The sequence below is a fragment of the Lissotriton helveticus genome, chromosome 5_1 (assembly GCF_964261635.1).
Source record: "Lissotriton helveticus chromosome 5_1, aLisHel1.1, whole genome shotgun sequence".
Classification (NCBI taxonomy): domain Eukaryota; kingdom Metazoa; phylum Chordata; class Amphibia; order Caudata; family Salamandridae; genus Lissotriton; species Lissotriton helveticus.
Genome location: NC_136065.1, coordinates 1,568,755,202 through 1,568,778,707, shown reverse-complemented (window position 1 = coordinate 1,568,778,707; position 23,506 = coordinate 1,568,755,202). Strand labels below are relative to the sequence as shown.

General features: G+C 42.4%; 1 protein-coding gene across 1 annotated transcript in view; it reads right to left on the bottom strand.

The window, feature by feature from the left end:
• The window catches only part of LOC144755588 (chitotriosidase-1-like), an 82,079-nt gene extending 63,305 nt beyond the window's left edge, over positions 1 to 18,774 (bottom strand). Inside the window, exons 1-2 of the mRNA XM_078644696.1 lie at positions 18,595 to 18,774; positions 14,890 to 14,919 (exon numbers count right to left, since the gene is read on the bottom strand). Of these exons, the coding sequence (XP_078500822.1) occupies positions 14,890 to 14,919; positions 18,595 to 18,625 (61 nt within the window). The 5' untranslated portion in view covers positions 18,626 to 18,774. The remainder of the gene's footprint in view (positions 1 to 14,889; positions 14,920 to 18,594) is intronic.
• Between the last annotated feature and the right edge of the window lie 4,732 nt (positions 18,775 to 23,506).

Sequence of the window (23,506 nt, the reverse complement as noted above, 5' to 3'; positions counted from 1 at the left end):
GGACTTCAGGTGTTTGATGGTATTTTCCGTGGTAATATCCTTCATGAACTCTACGGATAACCATTTTGAATGGCAATCCACAATGACGGCGGCAAACCTCTGTGAAAGAGGTAACTCGGCCATAGGACCTATGAAATCCAAACAGATGGTATGCCACGGGATCTCAGGAAACTGCAACGCACCCATCTGTGACCCTACAGCAACCTTCAGTCTCTTTTCACCATCCTTACAGATATGACAGTCCTCAACCCAAGAAGACACCATAGAGTCCATACCGGGCCACCAGAAATTTAATTTGAGACGTTGTTGCGTCAGGGTTTGGCCAAGATGACCCTCATGAGCTAAAGAAATGAGTTTGGGTCTCAAATCAACAGGAGGTACAAACTTATCACCACGCATCACAACATTGTCACTGCATACAGACAAATCATCAATAACTTTTAGGAAGGGCCGAACTGAAACGTGGACACAGCTCTCCCTGCGGGAACCAAGTTTTATCAGTTGGATGACTTCCTGTAAGACATTATCCCGAGACATGGCATCCACCCACTCAGAACGAGAGAAGGAGCTTTCAGTTAGTAGAAGAATATCATCAATCCATGCAACATTCTCATGAAGACCCTCCAGACTAAAGCCAACATCAGCACCAGAAGGAACAGCCAACCTAGACAGACAATCAGCCTGGAAGTTCCTCCAACCAGAGATGTGGGAAATGTCAAAGTGGTACTCCAGGAGTTTAGAAGCCAACCTCGCCAACCTTGGAGAACCAAAAGCCCCCCCGCCAGGAGAAAGGATGCGGATAAGGGGTTTGTGATCCGTTTTAAGATTGAAACGAATGCCCCATAAATAGGGTCGAAAATGGTGAACACCCCAGGCAGCAGCGAGAGCCTCTTTCTCTATAACAGAATAATTCTGTTCACATTTGGAAAGAGTGCGTGAAGCGAAAGCAACCGGCCTGTCACCATCCCTATGAGACTGCAACAAAACAGCGCCGAGGCCATGAGCACTGGCATCCACCAAGAGAGTTGAAGTCTTTGAAGTATCAAAGGGTGCCAGCACTTTCGCACTGCAAATAGCTTCTTTGATCTGCTTGAAACACTTTTCTAGTTCTGGGCCCCAAGTAAATTTGCAACCTTTCTTCATTAAAGCCCTCAGAGGTAAGGTCTTCTCTGAGAATCTCTCCACAAATTTGGAGTAGTATTCGATTAAACCCATGAATGACCGTAACTGGTCCTTGTCAGATGGGCAAGGGGCTAGGCGTATTGCATCAAGAAGATTCTTTTTAGGTTTGACCCCGTTGACTGAGATCTCATGTCCCAAGTACTCAATGTTCTGGACGAGAAAAGAGCACTTCTCCTTACGTAAAGTAAGGCCAGTGTCCCAAATTCTGTGCAAAACATTTCTTAGCACAAGGTTGTAGAACGCTAGGAGGGAACAGAGCCAACTACATTCTGGAATTGAGAACACAGGTAAGGATAGTGGTACAGCATAGAAATAAAAGAAAGGTAAATATACAACACATGTTATCATATTTTATTACTCTTCACTCTTATCTTTACCCTTTTCAGCACAATTGCACTATGTGTGTACACACATGTTTCATGCATTTCACGTGGAAGCCACTCTATACACTGTTCTTCCGTTTTCTTTCACCACTACAAAATGGCCACCATACTGTTGTGCTTCTAGTCCCCTTTCAATTTCGGCCACTCGGCAACGCTATGTGCTTCTTTATAACTTTACTCGAATCCACCACTCGCATAGATGCACATTCACCCGTACGCGAGCAGCAGCTTTCGACTGCTTTTTTTAAATGCTTTCAGTAAGTACCAACCGCGCTAACCCGCCTTTACCACTTGAGATCACACCACGTCACTTTGTGGATTTGGTCGGCACCCGGGTGCTCTCACTGTTTATTTATACTCGTTGCACTGTTTATTTATTTTTGTACAGCTCTGCACGTCACTCATGACTACCTTTCATTCTTGATATACAAGCAATGTATATCTTTGCCCAACATTGTTTAATAATGCACGTTGCGATCATGTTTTATTTTTCTCAACCTTTAGTGCACAAACTATTTAAAATTTCGTACAACACGAGACCCGTTTTTTAACATACGTTAACGGTTCATTAACACTTTGTATCACTGCCTATGATTCACTTTCACATGCCGTTAAATGCCTTGCGAACTAATGAGCACTGTTGATGTTATGTAGTTGGTGGAGAACCGCTCCCCATTATCAGCTCGTATATTTGTTTTTCTTTTAGAGATTTCCCCTGAAGAAGGGCTTATGGAAAGCCCGAAATGCATAGGGCTGTATAACAAAGCATTTTGGATACACCTTTTGCATCGAATTTGGAATGAATAAATTCTAGACATTTGAAAACCATTAATGAAATAAAATTAATGATGGACCAAACTTATTGCTTTAATTAACTTTATAATACCCTGTTGGGTATCAACTATGCTGTGCGCAGGGGGACAACTCCTATCAGGATTTGCTTTTCAGTTCTATTCACCTAACGCCCCGTGGTCCAGAGAGCGAAGCCCCAGCAGCACGCGACAACCCCACAAACTCTTCAACCCCCGTTGGTGCTTATCCATATTTTTTTTTATTTTTTTAATGGACAATAGTGATCATATTCCAATGCCAAGGGAGTGCGGCAGTGATTAGCTCGAAGTGGAGCACAAACGAGTGGGACCTGTAGGTTAGACAGAGGCTCAAGTTGATGGAGCCGGTGAAGAGCCTCTTTCCTAGTTGCAGAGGTGCTAAATAATGTCTTGTTTGGTTTCGCGGGAGGCTCGCTCCTTGCTGAGTACATTGGAATGGGGAGGTTTCACTGTGGACCACAATGGGAGCAGGGATTCATAGGTTGAAGAGTGTGGTGGGTATGGGCTGGCTCCAAACCAGTAAGACTGGAAATGTAAAAGTTTCTAGGCCTCTCGCAATGAACAAACAACCTGTCGCTTGCCCTCCCACGTGAAAATGAGCACAGTGTGGTGGCCCCACTTGTATGAGATGTTGAGTTCTCATAGTTTGTCCGTAATGGGTTATAAGTCTCTGCGCCATCATAGGGTAAGGATGAGGTCTTAACAGAGTTGAACAGAATGGCCCCAAAGGACCAGATCAGCTTTGCATTGTGAGGTTTGCAAGATGGCTTCTTTTTTGATGAAAAAGTGTACCAATGTGAGGATGTATGGGACAAAATCTGGGCACCCCGGGCCGAGGTTACATGATGGGCTCTATCTAGAGCAGGTGAGGAGGTGTTGGCATCCCCACAGATCACGTGCAGGAGGTCAGCAGTAAAGGACAGGACAGGTGTCCACTGTGCATTCCAGATCACCCACCTATCTTGTAAACCTTGCGCTTGAGTTCATGTATGCAGGTCTTCTGACTTGAAAGAGGCAAGTTCAGATCTGTGTTTCTACAGAAAGCTGTATGTGTGGGCCTCAGTGAGGGATGCATAGGAAGCATCTCCCAAGGTAGCCCCTTAAGAGGGATCGGAGGAATCCACGGTTGTGGGGTAGCTCTCAGCAGTCAATGTGTGAGGGTTTAGCATGTAATCTAGGCAGACCCTTGAGGTCTGGTTGGTATTGTGATTGGGCCAGGCAGGTAGCACAGGTAGGAAACACCCCTGCCAAATCCAGGAATCGTCACACCAAGAAGAAAAGGGGAAGAAGGGCTCCTCAAACTCCCCCCATATATTCCTGGTGATCTGTGGCACAGATGAGTTGGAGGTGGGGAGCGTGGTTTAAGCCCGCGGAAGATGGCGGCTTTTCCTTGAGTCTCCCGGGAGGCGGAGCGGGAGGCGGACCGGCGCGACTCTATTTCCCCGCTACACAGCTTCTCACCCGGAGGTGATGCTGCAGGAGGATCTTCTGCGTCTGGCAGCCTGATTCAGAGGCTCCGCAGACGACTTTTGGTCCTTTTTCCAGACATGTGAGTCCTTCACACAGCAGCTACGTAACGGCCGCCATTTCGTGACACCACTGACGGAGCGTCGCCTCCTAGCGGTTTTTCACTTATTATCTCCAGTGCGGCCGCTCCCAACTTGCTGCTCATGCCTCTTGAGTTATTATAGCGCTCGTTCCAGGTGCTGCGCTAATAAATCCCAGAAGCCTTTCATGTCAGCCTCATTTGTTGCAGTTCCCCTCATACATAATCGGCCGCCATTTTGCTCAAAGTGCTATTGAACTGGCTGTTCTGCGGTGGTGCGCACTTTCTCTTTTTAAAGCACTGAACCATATTCTACATAACTTTACCTGGCGCAATATACATTTATGGAAATTTTTGATGATTGGCATGAGTTTACAACGTTTTCTCATCCACTTTTGAGTCATATCAGTAACGACTCTATATTACCAAGTGCCTCTATCTCTGCTCCTAAAACATGTTGTCGAAGCTTCTTCATCACCAACTGCCTTATGCTTGTTCCAAGGACTGGCAGCTTTTTTCTCAACGTATAACTGACTTCTGGCATGCTTTTATTTTTCAAAGTGTATTCTTTATGCAGTGTTATACTGTATAATCACGATTTTTCCCATTTCAATGGTCTCATTAATGACGACAAGGTTTTCTACACATGTTTTGTTTTTATAAAGTCTACCATATTCATTTGTACTACGTATCCTATTATATGTATCCTTTCATGGTGATTTACAACTGTTATTTTTCTATAGACCTTGCATATATTTACCACGCTATTCTCACACTCTGTGGATTCTTATCCATTTCTTGCTTTGTCCTGATATTTGCCCCTTAGGTATCAGATATGTTTAATTGCTTTTACTGTATTTGTTCCTATTATTCTATTGCGCATATCTGACATATTTTTAATGTGTTGGACTACTCACCATTTCTGCTTTTGAATTCACTAACTCTGTAATGGTGACACCTATGCTTTAGCTTTGTCAAATGACTTAGACTATTTGGTCCACTCCATGCTCATGATATCCTTCAGGTTAGACATATATATTTAACCACAGGTCTTTTGTAATACTACTTGAATTACTGTGACATTTTCTGTGTTTTTAGATATTCTATGGGTAGACTCTCAAAGAACCTTCATACACCTTCCCCTTCTACGAAGTCACTTTTGAACCATACTGGTTCTCGATATCAGTGTTTATCGATGGAGGACACATTGGACACTCCTTCCTCTAAGGCCTCTTCTACCACATCTACTTCGTCAAAGTCCAGTACCACTAAAGGCCCTGCTAAAAGACTCAAAAAGGATCCTCCTTCTCCCTCAAAGCAATCTACTTCGACCACAATAGATCTATTACTAGATGAAATTAGGGCCTTAAAACCTTTTATTGAAGACACAAAATCCACCCTTCAAATGCTTTCAGATAAGTGGTCCACTGTAGATAATCGAGTCACCGCCTTGGAACAAAATATGGCTTCACTTGAATATTCTGTTTCCAAGGTTGATCCCTTGTGTGCACAAGTTTCGGTCCTACATAAGCAGATTGAAAATTTGGAAAATAGAAGAAACAATCTCCGCATTTATGGTTTGGCAGAAAATTCAGAAGGTTCGGACCCCATTGCTTTTTACAAATCCTTTCTACCAAAATTACTTCATTTTCCAGAATCTACCATTCTTAACATACAAAGAGCACATCGTCTAGGCTCATTACCTGGAGGAATCGCCTCTTCGATTGCAAGGAAACCAAGAGGTGTTATCTTGTACTTCCTTGAATACACCGACCTCCTCTTGATTTTGTCTGCTGCAAGATCCATGAAACATATCACTTGGTCAGGAAATCCTCTTTATTTCTCTCAAGATTATGCCAAGTCTACAGCGGATCGTCGCAAGGAATTTTTGTCTCTTCGACCACAACTGCGCTCCATGGGAGCACGCTTTGGGCTTTTTCATCCTTGCCTTTTCAAAGTGACTCTCAATAATAAGACTACCACTTATGAAGATCCGTTGAAGTTGAAAGGTTTTCTGTACTCTCATAATGTTGACACAATGGAATTCTCATCTGCATCTTCTTCTAGATAGCCTACTTACGTATATAATGTTCTTGCTTCCTCAGGTTTACATTCAATGGTTATAATTCCTCTTTCATGTTCTTCGGCATTATGTTTTGATTTACTCATATTTTGCATTAATGTTTTTCAGCCCAGACTTACCTTTTTGTCCTTTTTTGCCCTCACAGATGTCCCTCCTGCGTATCACCCCCCTTTCCTGATGTTTTTGGAGTCCATGGGTTTCGTTCTCCGCTCTCGTTCGCCCCCTGACTTTTGGATCCGTCATTGTTCTATGTGGCTTTCACCCTCCCACCCTCTTCGTGTTCTGGACGTTCTGTAAGTTATTTTTTCTGATTGTTTTGCATTATTTTCTTCCACTTTCTTCTTTCTCTTCTCAAGTTGTATCCCTCTTTACTATTCTTGTTTTCTTGCTCTTCTCTTTAATCTCTTTTCTCTCTCTTTTGCTCTACTTATCTTATTTTTCATTTTTCCTGATGTCATACAGCTGGCATTTATTGCATCTCAGTTTATGTTCTTCATGGAGTTTGGTTTTTGATGTATACACATAACTTTTGTATAAACCTTAATAGTTCTTGTTCTTCATATTTATACCTTAACTGGCTTTTCATGCATTTTTATGTTTTTTTCGTATGCCTTTAAAAATTGTATCTTGGAATAACAGAGGTTTACACTCGCCAATTAAGAGACAGAGAGTTTTAACAGATCTTGCCAAACTCAACGCAGATATTGCCTGTATACAAGAATCACACCTATCGGCTGAGGAATCTGCTAAGTTGAAAAGGGCTGGGTGGGTGAGGTTTTCTTTTCCCCAGGAGATGGTAAGCGTAATGGTGTTCTGATTTTATTTTGTAAATCCCTTTCTATAAAACTAATAACGAATTGCACAGATCACTTGGGTAGATGGGTTCTGGTGAAATTTAATTTAGAGGATGTTCCCATTTCCCTTTTGAATATTTACGCTCCTGCGACTGGTGATGCCTCATTTTGGACCTCCTTAGCTCCGCATATTAGACAACATTATGCTGATAACTTCATTCTTGCAGGTGATTGCAATGAAGTCCTCGACCCATTCTTGGATAGACACTCCTCTAGCGCTTACATCCCTCACAAATCACATAAATCCTTCACAAAACGTATTAACCAATACAAACTCATTGATGCATGGAGACTCTGTAACCCCACTTTGCGAGAATATTCTTTCTTCTCACCGCCACACCAAACCCAATCGCGATTAGATTATTTTTTCATCTCGCATCACCATTCCCAATACCTAATCGCTTCCGATATTGGTTCAATTTTAATTTCCGATCATGCGCCAGTCACTATTGATTTGGATGTACTACAAAAACCTACTTCTACTAGGAAATGGCGTTTTAATAATTCTATTCTTCTTGACTCAAACTTCGTCTCTTTCTTTACATCATTCTTTCATGAATATTTCTTATTGAACCAAACTGATGATATTCAATTTCCTGTAGTATGGGATGTTTCAAGGCATCGGCTAGAGATTTTATTATTAGCTATGTATCTCGCCAGCGGAAAAAAGCTCAACATGACACTAAGGACCTTTTAGCTCAAATCAAACGATTAGAACACTCATATTACACTTCCAAGTCAAAGGAATACTTATCTGATCTCATCGCTACTAAACTCCAATTCAATAAAGATTCCACAAATAACGCTTCAATTTTTTTATTAAAATCACCGCTAAATTTTATGGTGGTCAAAATAAGACTGGGAAATTACTAGCTAATTATTTGAAAGTTAAGCAAAATAAAGTTAATATAGAATCCATTTATGGTAGAGACGGGTTACTGAAACATAAGGATGATGAGATCTTACAGGAGTTTCTTCACTTTTACGAGACTTTGTATTCATCTGAATCAGTTTCCTCTGAGCAATCCATCTCCCAATTTTTGTCTAAAATTCTACCACCTTTTGTTACTTCTCCAGATCTTTCCTCTTTGGAAGCAGACTTAACACACAAAGAACTTCTTCGGGCACAAAATACTTTAAAACATGGGAAAGCCCCGGGCCCAGATGGATTTACGGTTGAATTATTTTCTCACTTCTCAAAATTACTCGTACCCAAATTGCATACTCTTCTTTCCACTTTTCTTAAGTATGGCTCTGCTTCTGGTACATTTTCTGACGCTCTTATTTGCATTCTCCCCAAACCAGGTAAAGACACACAGAACTCTAAAAATGATCGTCCTATTATTTTGGTCAATATCGACTACAAGATTTTTTCAAAAGCGTTAGCCTCACGTTTAGAACTATATTTACCTGATCTCCTAAGGAAGTAACAGTCCGGTTTTGTTAAAGGCAGATTGCTAGCTGATAATACTAGATTGTTTTTTGATATCCTCTCAAAGACTTCGCACTCTTCTCAACCTCTTGCAGTCATAGCTTTAGACGCTGAAAAAGCTTTCGATAGGGTTGAGTGGTTATATCTTTTTCGTGCTTTGAAGTGGTTCGGGTTTGGTCCGAAAATTTCTACCCTGATCTCACTCCTGTATTCTCATCCCAGAGCGGCCATTTCGGCGAATGGTGGCTTATCTTCTTACTTCTCCCTTAATCGAGGAGTTAGACAAGGTTGCCCTCTTTCACCTTTTTTGTTCAATCTTGCCCTAGAACCTTTTTTGTTGAGGATTCGCCAAAATGATGATATCCACGGTTTTAAATTTAAACAGTCCACAATTAAAATGGCGGCTTATGCCGATGATGTATTATTATTTTTATCCCAACCCATCTCATCCCTTCCAGCGTTCTTAGATGAAGTTAATTCTTTCGCGTACGTTTCTGGTTACAAATTAAATAAAGATAAGTGCGAAATTTTACCCCTTACTAAATTTACTTATAAAAATGATTTCACTGACTCGGGTTTCACATGGAGCCCCAATTGTATTAAATATTTAGGTCTTCATTTCACTCCTTCCCTCTCGGGTATAGTCACTCGTTGTATGGAAGATTGTATACAAAAATTGACTGCCCTCACTACAAAATGGCATCCTTTGTATCTATCCTGGTGGGGTAGAGTAGGGATCACTGAAATAATATCGAGGGACAGAATATCGACCATCAAAAATATCGTTGACAAAATATCGACAGTCAAAATATCGAGTTTCTATCTACAAACAGGTAAGTACAAAAATATCGAGTTAAGAATATCGTTTACAAAAATATAGTTGTAAAAAATATCGTATTTACTAAAAACAGTGTTAAATTAAATTAATATTAATAATTAATTACTAAAATATACTTAAAATTACTTAAATTAACTTATAATTATTAAATAATTAATGAAAGTTAAATAAATATTTTTTTATTTCATATTTATTAAAACATATATATATAGTAACAAAATATAATAAAATAATACCCAAAAACTGAAAACTGACCCTGAACCCTAAAAATACCCCTTTGCCCAAAAACCCAAAACTGACCCTGAACCCTAAAAATACCCCTTTACCCAAAAACTGAAAACTGACCCTGAACCCTAAAAATACCCCTTTACCCAAAAACTGAAAACTGACCCTGAACCCTAAAAATACCCCTTTACCCAAAAACCCAACTGACCCTGAACCCTAAAAATACCCCTTTACCCAAAAACCCAAAACTGACCCTGAACCCTAAAAATAAAAACGAATTTTTTAACTATCTATATTATATACTTACATATTTTCACTTTCTATATTATTTACAGTCGATATTACTTCACTTACCTTAAAAACGATATTTTGGCTGTCTATATTCTGTCCTGTCGATATTTTGTCCAAACGATATTTTTGACTCGATATTCTGTCCAAACGATATTTTGGAGTCGATATTATGTCTATGCACCGTAGATTAGATACAATTAAAATGATGCTCTCTCCTATAGTCCTATTTACGATTTCTAATATCCCATTTTCTATTCCATTGAAACATTTTAATAAAATTAATTCCATTTTGTCCACCTTTTTGTGGGGACATAAAAAATCTCGAATGTCCTTAGCCAAATTGATTCGTCCTAAGACAGAGGGGGGAGTAAATTTTCCAAACTTTTCCCTTTACCATAAATCCTTTTTATTAAATCAAGCGTCAAAATGGATATCAGATTCCCCATTATCATCTCCTCTTTGGTTGGCCCTAGAACATTCTTTTATATCTCCTTTTTTGTTCAAGGAGTATCTTTTGTTTTCTCGCAAACCACAATCCATATCCACTCCCATTCTTAAATATACTTCTAAAATTCTCCCAATCCTTCCTATCTCATCTTTTTTCGAACAGCCCTTTTGGCAGAACACTTCTATTTAAACAATAACAAACCGATTTTTTGAAAATCTTGGAGATCACGCGGCCTCATTTGGGCTCACCAATTATTCCATCACAATCAGATTATTTCATTTTCATCAGCTGCTTCTTCTTTTCATTTACCTTCCACTTTTCACACCAAATATTCGTTACTAACGTCTGCACTACAATCTTCTTATGATGCATATTTTAACCCTTCTCCCTCTCCATGTTAAGAACCCTCTAACATGTCTTCATTACACTCTGTCCTTCTTAAAGATTCCAAGGCCTCCACAATTTATGCACTCCTTCAAACTCCAATTTCTTCTCGTACCAAATACAAAACTGAAGAAGCTTGGGAAGTAGATTTAGATGTTTCCTGGCCCATTGAACTGTGGGATAAAATATGGTTAAAGATTCGCAAATCTTCCAGAGCTGCTAACACAACTCAGACACTATATTTTATTTACAACCGACTTTTGTTACCACCGCTCATTCTCAGTAAAAGGTATCCGGACACCACTGACACATGTTGGTCATGTTCTTCACCAGGTGCGGATCTCCTCCACATGCTTTTCATATGCCCCCTAGTCCACAGTTTTTGGGTGAAAGTATGGTCTCACATTAACAAGATTTTTTCCTCCACTCACTCCTTTTCTATTTCTCACATCTTCGTGGGCAGCGCCTCTCCTATCTGGGATCATTGCACTTTCAGTATAAGAATAATTGATTTATTGTTAGCAGTGGCCTTCCAACAAATCACTACATTTTGGAAAGATTCTACCAAAATCTCATATCAGGCTTGGTGGTATGCTGTGTGCTATAATCATAGATTATTTACAAGGGGTGGTGATGAACAGAGTCTCTGAATTAAGCAGAGTACTCTCACCCAGTCAAGAGATCAGGGCTAGATCCAACACCGTTTTTTAGCTCATTGCACCATCCCAGTTTCAGAACCTGGCTGTATGCAAATTAGTCTGTCCCTGGCCCAGTGCATCATGGGAACAGGGCAGACCAGACTACAAAAGCCAATTCTTACACTGGGAAGGAAACAAGCTTCCGGGGACCGGTTTCTGGCATTTCAGCCGTCTTCGGCCCGGCTTGCTTGAATCCTGATGGTGCAATGAGCAAGGGACTCACATCTGAGTATACCCTTCCACGCTTAGGGTGGACAAAATTATTTACAACAAGGCGTGGTGATGGACAGAGTCTCTGAATTAAGCAGAGTACTCTCACCCAGTCAAGAGATCAGGGCTAGATCCAACACCGTTTTTTAGCTCATTGCACCATCCCAGTTTCAGAACCTGGCTGTATGCAAATTAGTCTGTCCCTGGCCCAGTGCATCATGGGAACAGGGCAGACCAGACTACAAAAGCCAATTCTTACACTGGGAAGGAAACAAGCTTCCGGGGACCGGTTTCTGGCATTTCAGCCGTCTTCGGCCCGGCTTGCTTGAATCCTGATGGTGCAATGAGCAAGGGACTCACATCTGAGTATACCCTTCCACGCTTAGGGTGGACAAAATTATTTACAACAAGGGGTGGTGATGGACAGAGTCTCTGAATTAAGCAGAGTACTCTCACCCAGTCAAAAGATCAGGGCTAGATCCAACACCGTTTTTTAGCTCATTGCACCATCCCAGTTTCAGAACCTGGCTGTATGCAAATTAGTCTGTTCCTGTCCCAGTGCATCACCACCCCTTGTTGTAAATATTTTTGTCCACCCTAAGCGTGGAAGGGTATACTCAGACATGAGTCCCTTGCTCATTGCACCATCAGGATTCAAGCAAGCCGGGCCGAAGACGGCTGTAATGCCAGAAACCGGTCCCCGGAAGCTTGTTCCCTTCCCAGTGTAAGAATTGGCTTTTGTAGTTTGGTTTGCCCTGTTCCCATCATGCACTGGGACAGGAACAGACTAATTTGCATACAGCCAGGTTCTGAAACTGGGATGGTGCAATGAGCTAAAAAACGGTGTTGGATCTAGCCCTGATCTTTTGACTGGGTGAGAGTATTCTGCTTAATTCAGAGACTCTGTCCCTCACCACCCCTTGTTGTAAATATAATCATAGATTAGTCACGACATTTGTTTATCCAATGATTTTGGCCACGAAAAGAAGAGATTTGTGGGGTCCAGTCACATCCTTTTTTGATGCGAGTGCTAGATTTTCTCTGTCTCAATCTCCGTTGCAACAAGAAGTTACTAAACCTCCATGACTTCCTTAAGTTTGTTATATCTGCTTTTCTTATTATACACTTTTTACTTATATTGTATATTTTTCAATATACCTCATTGTTATAGAATTTACTACTTGCTGGTTATACTTAGTCATTTTCTTTCCTTTTTGCTGTGTTTTTGGATCTCTTTACCTTTATTGTCAACATTACTTGTTTTGCTGTATGAGTTTATTTAACATTTTCATTGACTTACTTTGTATATTTGTATCTTATTTGCTTCAATAAAACTTCTTCTGAACTTAAAAAAAGATGAGTTGGAGGTGTTAGAGGTCTATGATGTGCAAACTCACAGCCGACTTTACCCCTCTTAGCAACTGGGATCAAATCAGGGCATCCAGACCCGATTAAAGATGGCAGCAGAGGGTGACGTCCTTACCGCAAACGAGTCACTCTGCTCTTCACCGGTCCCCATATTAGTTCAGGGGTGAGGGGGAGAAGCCCTACAAAGGTGGCAGGCTGCCCCGCTAGGTGTGTGGTCTGAACTTCGGGGCAGGCACCTGTTCTGGATGACAAAGCGCTAGGGGACACGGAACATAGGGCCAAAAAATGGTGGATTTGTTGCGGCTGAGCACAAACCAGGATCTAGAGATGCCGCAGGTAAATTGAGGGTGTTAATCAGGCTATGCTGTGTGACCTCACAGCCGGTGTTAGCCCTCTGAGTGGTTATGAGCAGAGCATGGTGCTGCAAACCCAGGGTACACAGGCAGCAGCATGTCTCATTAAAGGATGGCTGGAGAGGACGGCTGCCTTACCACAGATGAGTAGCTCTGCCGATCGTCAGTCCCCGTGTCAGGTCAGCGGTGAGGGGGGAGAAGCTCAATTGATGTGTGACCTGTGCTGCGCCATTTGTGCCTCTCCTGATCACTGTTCAGTGTGGATAATGATAGACAGGTGAAGGAATCTCACACTTCTTTGCACCTCTAATACATCATTCTACACAAAGGCTGGGTCTGGAGAACGGCCTCGAGAGGATATTTGAAAGGAGTACCAAACCAGTTCTGAAAGTGTAAACAGATAACTTTCACTGTATAAAAGCGGGAGCCGCTGACCCACTTATTGTTCTAGTTCCAGGTTTCCTTTGACCAAGCAAGAGACTGCTCCGCAGAGTACACAGAGGACTGTTTTGCAACAAGGGCTGGTGTCTCCCTGACAGCCAGCTTCAGAGAATTGATGGAACATCACCTGGAGTCTGAGCTGAGAGGAAGAAGCTGTAACCCTGAACTAAAGCACCTGGAGACCAACCTGCCTGTAGAAGGAGGGAAGGAACTTGCCATCCCTGCAAGAGATGTGATTGGCCTGGGTGAGCTTAAAGCATCTGACCTCAGAGCTCCAGGGATATGACTACAGTCTCTCCTAATGGCACTGGGGCAACATCATGACGTTTTGGCTGAGCTCACTGCAACATTGCAACATGATGAAGCTGTACCCAAACAGACTGTGCTAATGTGACTTTGCACTGCACCCGAAAGGACTGTGATGCTTAACAAGTAAGTGAGCTGTTGCTGGATTTTGCTGCTGGAAGAAAATTGCCTCAAAGTGGTTCCATGACCCTTGACTCCGCAACTCACAATACTAATTTACCCAAAGCCCGTCAGTGGGTGTGCAACCAGCCAGAGACCTGAATGAGGCCAGTGTCTAGAAGCCTGCACAGAGTCCAGGTGGCAGCTTCTGAATTGCCTTCCATGGGTAAGACCTGAGGGCTGGAACATTCACATCCATCTCATCTCCTCCAAGAAGAGGAAGAAAGCCAGATGTGTGCTACTGGTCCCTGCCATGGCCAAAATGCAGACAAAATTCACCAGTGGGGCTATAAGGACAATTTGGACGATTAAAAGTAACTAAGCACACAAAACTCAATAAAAGGCATACCTCTGCATCTGTGCCTGAGATCTGCTCAAGACAGAACTTGAAACTGGGAGAGAGTGAGGTGGGGCAGGAAAAGGGAACTACCAGTTCCAAGTACAGTTGCCCTGCACTAGTGAAGCATCTGTGTCTATGACCTGTAGCATGTAGTATTTAATTTTGTCTGTGTATTAAAGCAGTTTTTTTTAAAGAAAGAGAAACAATCTGTTATTGTTCTACTAGGGCAATGAGAAGCCTGTGGCTGCTTGCCACTACTACTACTGAAAGCTAAGTGCTGGAATGCCCAGTTTTTCACAGAATTGTAGGATGGACCCTGGGATAGCAGAGGCAAACGACCCCAACCCCGTTCGCTGAGGCCCAATAGCCCCTGTTAGAGCTCTGGCCCACCCTGAATGGGCTCTGACATCTTTGAAAATAGTTTAGCGCCCTGAAACAGATGGGCCATGGAAAAGTGAAATGTAACGGTTCTATCAATCTATATAACATGCAAAATATCATATAGCAGGTATACTCACAGCAGTTAAGGAAGAGCAGCAGAGCCAGTCCTGCAGACAGAAGAGATGAAAAGAGAATATTATTAGGAGGACACGTGCAATGAACAGCTACAGAATTTAGTGAGGCTACACCTCGCCGGCAACAGAGGGGAACAGAGCTAGAGGGCAGGGTTCTCAAATGTTTCATTCTGTTAACTTGTTAGGCATTGTTGCCCTTTGCTAAGGATGTTAACGGTGGTCAGTGCCCTCTGGTGAAGCTATTACCTGCAGTGTATTGTCCATCTTGGAATTCTGCAGCAGCAGTGAAGGCGAGGTTGCATAATTTGAGTAAGGAAAATGAAAACTGATCACAGGGTGGGGGTTGCGTGGATATGGGCTAATAGTCGTATTTATAAACACAACTAGGTCTGATATCCAAGAGCAGTCAGTCACAATTTTCAGAGACTTCTGGGGGTTACTATATCCTTTAGAGAACACCTTCCCAGTACAGTTCCGTTTAACAATCATGAACTGATTAGTCCTTGCTGCTCCGAATTTAATAAAGGAAGAGTTTTTCAATAACCATATCACACATGAATACATCAGTGATAAAGAATCCTCACATCAATGTGAATATCAAATTCATCAAACAGAAGTGAAAATGAGAGAACGGTTAGAAAGCACCTCACATGTGCAAACCCACAGGGCTACTGGATGGTACTCGCCAGTGTGCCCACGTTATCATCATCGGTAGCTTTCTTAACCTAAACAAAAAGAGAAAGGAAAAGGAAAAAGGTGTGTGCTGGAAATCCACAGAGGCGGAAGGTCAAAAACAACACAGTGTGTGACCGACAACACTGAGGCTTCGTGAGTAACTCAGTGTTCAAACATCCCCAACCCTGCAAAGAGAACGTTGTTCTCAGTGAATTAAAAATGAGGTATCACTCACGTACAACACCACCTCCACACCACCACACTCCAGTGGTTCCAAGAAGGAAGCTAGGAGCAAATGTAAGGCTTTTACCACCACACACAGAGCAAATTTGAAGAAACCATGAAAGTGCATGAGGACGCAGGCAACCCACTAGGTTTTAACAAGGGGTCCCATTCAACCAACGCAGTGACCACCTGCCAATCAAAGATCAAAAGACAAATACTCAGAGGAACATGATTAGAATATGGGGTCCAAAGCTCTGGAATACACTTCCACCAGCAACAAGGGTGCAATCAAACTATGTAACCTTCGGGAAAATGCTGAAAACCAGTTTGTTCAGATAATCATATGAGTTAATCCCAGAGATGGAAATGTATAAACTTAGTCAAAGCAAAGCATGCCACTGGATGGCTGCATTGCTGGTGGATGGATATGCGCTGTATTTATCTAGTATTTGAAGGTGTTCGCCACATGCCCACTGCTAAAGGCCCTATATCCTGAATAACGGTGCCAGGGCCAGTGAATATATGTCTGAATGCTTGGTTGTTCATAGAGGTGGGAAAGCTACTAAAGGCTCAATCCTGTTTCAGGACAGATGCCTGGTCTGGCTCGGCCTGAGGTATTCTAGAACTATTGGGCCAAAAACGAGCCGAGCCACTGGCTCCTTACATTCTGATTCTGGGGTATTCAAAATCCAAAAAGCCCATAGCACTGGCCAGCCCCTCCTCTTCTGAACAAGGGTAATACCAAGTGCCGTGTCTAACACACACAAGAAGAAACAACACAGACCTCCTGTGTAGGCAAACTCTTTCTTCTGTTGCCGTGCTAACACCTGTGGCCACTATTCGCAGAGAGGAGGAGAAAGAAAGACATAGAAGCAGAGAGAGGCAGAAGAGGTAGAGTAGGAAGAGAGAGAAAGAGCAGGAAAGAAAATGAGATTTAGAACTAGAATAGCAGACAGAAAGAGGTAGAGTGGGGGCTGAGAACAGAAAATGACTCTAAGCAAGAGAGAGAGAAAGAGAGGTAAAGACAGAGTGAGAGAGCGTGAGACATTGTGCGTGAGAGACAGAGTAAGAGAGGGTTAGCTGAGGGTAAAGCTGAGTATGTGTGTGGGTGTGAGTATAAGACAGTCTGAGAACATGACTATTTATTGACCATAATCATACATCCTGGAAAATGTTTGCTGTTTTTCGTATGGCTCATTTTAGGAATCATAGTGCCACGCTAGACCCCTGGTTTGCTTCTGGGTCTTCTCTTCCCATGATTTCTCTGTTTTACTCGCCTCTAATTTTGTCCAGCATTTATCTATCTGCTTGAATGAATCCTCACACATATAATCAGTGTTCTTAATTGGTGCAGTACCTGTTGCTCAAGTTATTCCTCCCAAGAGTCTGTATCGCTGAGAGCTTTCCTTGATAGGTGTAGAGCAGGGGTCCCCAACTCTTTCTGTATTGAGCGCTGCTACGTCCCAAGCTATTAGCTGCCAATATTGCCCTATCCGTTTAATATACTAGTAACCATCCAAACCTTTCAGGCGGGGTTACCAGCAGAGGTATCACCAAAAGAGTTCTCAATATGCAATGCCTCCAGATGACTAATGATATACCACCCACAGCGGTACGCGCCCCCTGGCACAAAAGACATAACCACACCAATAGGTCTTCCAAGCTTAGCTTAAATGACCAACTATCATCTTTAGATATGATTTGGAAATGTAATCCTTTCGTCTTTTACAGTAAATCGGTTTATGAAAAGAAACATTTTTCATTCAAATAAATACCTCAATAAAAAAAAATATTTTCTGAAAGATACATATTTGCTTTTAAAATAATCGTTTTAATTTTTAGGAAATATGCAGTCCCCAAATGTCAGCTTCTCATTTTATTGAAGTACTTACTTGTACAAATGCTTCACATGGACAGAATCTGATTAAATATCCAGGCTTTATGCCCACATGCCCTGAAAATGCTCACCATAATGGCTGTGAACCATAACCCTATAACCACACCCCGATTATCATCACGTATGACATGGAAAGACTTCCCACTTAAGATCCAAACAAGGACAACACCCTTGAGACTACATATCCTATGAAGCATCGTGTGGTACCCGAGTCGGCAAGTGCTCTTGCGCCCCATCCAGGGGTAGTAATCTCTAGTATTATAATACTATATAACACAATCTAAAACACAATGCAGAATTGCCTCATGCCAACACTTAGCCCTACTTCAGATGTACAGTTCCATAACTTCTCGTTTGTGTCACTTTCACAAAATGACTCCAAGAGAGTGACAAGTGACAGACCTCGTGGAAGCTGAGATGTTATCTCCATACCTATGATAATGCTACCAGCGCCTGTCAGTGTTGAGTCTGTATCAGCCTTTGCACAATGTTCACCCTAACTATACTTTCCTCGCATATAGCTACTAAATATAGCTAAATATAGCAAATACCTTACGCTACCTAATATTTGTACCACCGTCTTTCTCCACTGAAGGCATGACACACCAAAGTGGGAACAGCCGGCATGCTTCCACCTCACAAAGCATTAGAATAAATACATTATTTTGGGATGTGTGAATACTCATGTACATTTCCTTCGTGCAATTACTCGAACTTCTGTAAAAATGCATTTGGACGTGTATTTGGCCTCGAACCCCTGGTGGAAATGAGAGGACTTTGTTGGGTCACAGGATAAAGGGCACAGCAGAATATGATTTGCTTTTCCCGCCATGGCATTGCAAAACCTTTCCCCCAGTCCTTTCCCAGTACTGCTCAATATTCAATACAGCTGCTAAACATGTTACACTCACCAGCCCAAGTGCAGGTGTGCGCCTTCCTCATGACTCTTCGTTCTCCTCGGCTCCGAGCTAGGATAGTCCCCAGGCCTGAAGGCTGGGAAGGACTGGGAGGGTGACTGGACCCCTAGCTGATGGCTGGGCCTGTCTGCGATGCTCCACAGTCCGTGGATTGACAACTCTGTCTGGAACCCACGTGCCCATCAGCCTTCCCTATATAGTCCACAACCACCAGCAGCAGTGCCAAGATAATGTGGGGGAAGTTGGGAAATTGTTTTGAAAAGGGGAAATTGCTCCATTCCTGTGTTTGTTTCCCAGCAGTTCCTCCGCCCGGTGTGTCTCATGGTCACAAACTTCTACCGAATGTGGAAACTCACCACGACAAACAAGAGCCAGTAGCATCTTTCTCTGGGAAAAGAGAACCTTTGACGCCCACCGTGAGATATCTGCTGTCACTGGTCATGGGAATGGTGTAGTCTAGTTGTCAAACGTGCAGCCTGAAACCATCAGTGGTAGCAGTCATAGGCATAGATGCATCAAGCTAAACACCGCTCGCAAAGGGGCAGATTCTCAGAATCTGCCCCTTTGCGACCAGTATTTTTGCATTTGGGATGCATCATCCCAAATGCAAAAATCGCAATTTAAGAAATTTTAAAAATTAAAAATTGCTATTGCATTTAAGGAATCTCAAATTGAGATTCCTTAAATGTAATCCATTAAAGTTAAAAAAAAATTTGATTTCGCTAATAGGGGGATCAAATTACCATGAAGTTGAACTTCATGGTAATTTGCAAAAACTTTGAAAAATGCAATAAAGTGCGTATTTCAAAGTTCCATTTTACACACAAACATGCCCTTAGGGCATGTGTGTGTGCAAGATGTACCCATATGTAGATTTCAGGGGTGCAACAGGGTGTCCTTTTGACACCCTGGCACCCTTGAAATTGCATTCTCAATTTGCGATTCTCTAATTGAGAATCACAAATTGAGATTGTCTTCCCATTCATTCCTATGGGCAGCTAGGCCCATAGGAATGAATGGGGAGCTATTCCTTAATTGCGACTCGCAATTTGCGAGTAGCAATTAAGGAATTTTAAGAAATCGCTATTTTTTAAGTGAGTTTTTCATGCATAGCCTTTTGCTATTCCATATTCGCGAATCCTTATTTTTCGCTAATAAGGAATCGCAAAATGGATGCTTAATGAATCTATGGGTTTATGTCGAGTAAATGCGATTTGGATCTTTCTGATAAAAAAAAAAAAAATTGACTTTTATATGGGTTATATAGGTAAATCCTGACATATGGAATGCAAGTCAAAATCACCGATCTTAAATACAAGGATTGCAAAGCTTTTTCCTTTTCCATCAGCCTCTCTGGCAACCAATCATTTGTAGGCATGCTACTCTACCGCCCGCCTGGGTCCAGATCTAAATTCCTCAATAACCTTAACAACTTAATTGAGGTCACAGCTGGAGCTCCACAATTCACCTTATTAGGAGACTTCAATTTCCATCTTGAATCCACTTGCGACCATGATACCATCGCTCTGATTAACGATCTATCAGCAGCCGGTTTTCAGCAAATTGTTAATCAGCCTACACACAAGGCAGGCCATACCCTAGATGGGATATTCACAAGTAATCCTTACATTCTGATTTCAGATGTGATCCCCCTTATCTGGACTGATCACTCGGCAGTCTGCTTCTCCATAAAAATAAAATCCCTTCCATCTTCAATTGGATCATCTTCCCCTATCTCCTCCAGAGACTGGAAAAACATTAATACCTCCCATCTTGCTTCTATGCTGACCGAGAGCATCATCACCACTGAACCTAATCCGTCACTAGCCTCCAGTAATTACATCAACAGCTTAGATATGGTTTGTTCCAAACTAGCACCTTTAAAAACTTCCTAACGTAATAGAAACTCTCCTTCTGCCCCTTGGTTTACGGAATCCCTACGTCTTCAGAGACAACACTGCAGAAATTTGGAAAGACATTGGCGCCACTATTACAACCCCACTGATAAAATCTCATACAAAAGCGCCCTCTCCAAATATAAAGACCTCATCACCTCTGAAAAAACTATGTATTACACCTCTCAAATCAATCAGGCTAAAAATTCTGCAAGAAAACTCTTCCAAGTGGTTAATCATCTTTCAAATCCCCCTGCCCCTCGCTCTGACGTATCTCAATCCCTCTGTAATTCTCTTGCTAATTTCTTTAGCAAAGTCACCTCGATTTTCACGGCCTTCACTCATAAATCTCCCTCCACCTCCACTACCAATCAACGTCCACTCACTAAGGTTCCTACTTTCTCTGTCTTCCAAGCAGTCACCGAGGAACAAGTCCTCCGCCTAATTTCCAGCACTAAATCAGGATCACCCCTAGATCCTTGTCCTCCTGCCATTCTCAATCTTATCCCAGAAGCCATTTCCCCCGCTTTGATGAACATTTGCAACGCTATGTTCACTACCGGCTCATATCCCTCAGTTTGGAAAGAGGCTATCATTAAGCCATTCCTAAAAAAAAACCACTCTTGATCCCCTTCTCCCATCCAGTTACAGACCCATCGCATGCCTCCCCTTCCCAGCAAAAGTATTTGAAAAAGCTATGAATATACAACTTTCTAAATTCATAGAAAAAAATAACTTAATGGACGAAACCCAATTTGGGTTTAGACAGGGACACGGAACGGAAACTGCTTTAATAAAAGCGGCAGACGAAATAAGGATGACATTGGACAAAGGAGGAGCGGCAGTATTAATACTGCTAGATCTTTCTGCAGCCTTCGACATGGTCGATCACGCCACCCTGATCGACAGTGTCTCAGCAATAGGCATTCAGAAAAAGGCCAAAGAACTCCTCGCATCCTTCTTAGCCAACCGCTCACAGACAGTAAAAATGGGTCCTTTCACCTCCCATACCTTCACCCTTCCTTGCGGCTTACCACAGGGCTCCTCGCTAAGTCCGACACTGTTTAACATTTATGTTTCGGACTTGGCGAGGGTAATAAAGTCCTACGGCATTGCCCTTACGACCTATGCCGACGATACCCAACTGGTGCTATCTGTACACAACGATGGTGTGACAGTTGCCGCAAACTTTCAAAAGGGAATGCTGGCAATCAGTTCCTGGATGTCAACAAACTGTCTCAAATTAAACTCTGACAAGACAGAGGTGATGACATTCGGGAAACTGGAACCTACTTCGTCCCCCCAATGGTGGCCAACGGAGATGGGATCTCCTCCAGAACCTGTCACCAAGGTTCGTAACCTTGGAGTTATGTTTGATAACAAACTAACCTTCCACCACCATGCCAACTCCGTAATCTCCACTTCCTTCTACACCCTGAAAAAAATAAAAAAACTTCTACCTTACCTTCCGATTACAGCCGGTAAAACCCTAATCAGCACTTTGGTTTTCGCCAAAACAGACTATTGCAACGCCCTCCTACTTAACGCCCAGGAAAAAGTCCTCAGCAGGCTTCAACTAGTACAGAATGCCTCAGCCAGAATCCTACTGGGCATTCCTAAGTTTACTTCCATCTCCCCGTATATCCAACAGCTGCACTGGCTCCCAGTTAGGAGCCGTACAAAATTCAAGGCATTGTGTTTTGCCTATAAAGCCATTAACAACTTAGGCCCGCAGTTTCTTAGGGATGCCCTCTGCCCGCTAGAAAACCTAAGAACGCTTCGTTCCTCCTCAGCTCATCTGCTCAAAATTCAACGAACAAAAAAGGCCAACTGGGGTGATAGATGCTTCGTGATCTCCACAGCCAAACTTTGGAACGCACTCCCCCTTTACATTAAAACGGCCCCAACGCTCATCAGCTTCAGGAAGAAATTAAAAACCTGGCTTTTCCCACACTAAATTCTGCCACAGCTATCGTTCTGTTTACTGAGCGCCGAGACACCCCCGGGTAGTTGCGCGCTATAAAAATTGCAAACATAAACATAAACATGTTGTGGGCTCCAAACTGCCCCTAACATGGTCAAGGAACCAGTTTCCAAATGTCCTGATGTCCACATTTGACCCACATGACCTCACCGGAAGTGACATCACATGATACTATATGAAAGCCACGTCTAGATAGGCACAAGGGTGTGAGTAAAGGCTTAAAAGACTATACCTAAAAAGAAAACAAGCATTTACAATGCAATAGGTCTCACATTAATAAAGTTTGAGCTATTGGCATTGCTAAAGAATGCAACACCAATAGCTCAAACTTTAATAATGCAAGACCTATTCTGTCATTGTAGCAGGCAGAAAGAGAGCTGGATAGATTAACAAAAAACATAAAGCAACCTCTGTTGTGCTGTAAAGGGACACTGAAAGTCACCGTGGAGTTGCATGACCATAAACAGAAGAGGCCAAACAAAGGCAGAGCTCTTTTTATAATGTCATGGAACTCAACAGTGACTTACAGTATCCTTTTACCCTATGTCAGAGGGTATTTTGTTTCTTACAATAGATAATAACACCATGACCCCTCCCATAAACTGGTTAGTTCCTAGAAGTCGTCCATGCTCTTTAATATGAAAGGGACGGCATGGCTGGTGACATAAATAAAAGTGAATTCTGAAGTGTGAAATTAAACACAAAAAAATAAGTTAGTAATTTGTTGCAAGAAATATTTGAATAAGTTTTTAGAAAATGCTTTTTCTCAGCATGTGTAAGAACATGCAGAGGGGTTGCATCTTTCCTATAATTATCTACAGCAAGCAAAAAATGACCATATTGCCATAAATACATAGGGGCAGATTTACTATTACTGGCGCATCCCTGCATATCAGCAGGGATGCGCCAGTAATTGTGCGCCGCGGCTCCGCCACCCTGGATGTGCCGCATTTACAATGCAGCGCACCATGGGGCAAAAACGGCACAGATGCGTCACGCATCTGTGCCGTAAAAGCTGCGCAGTGCT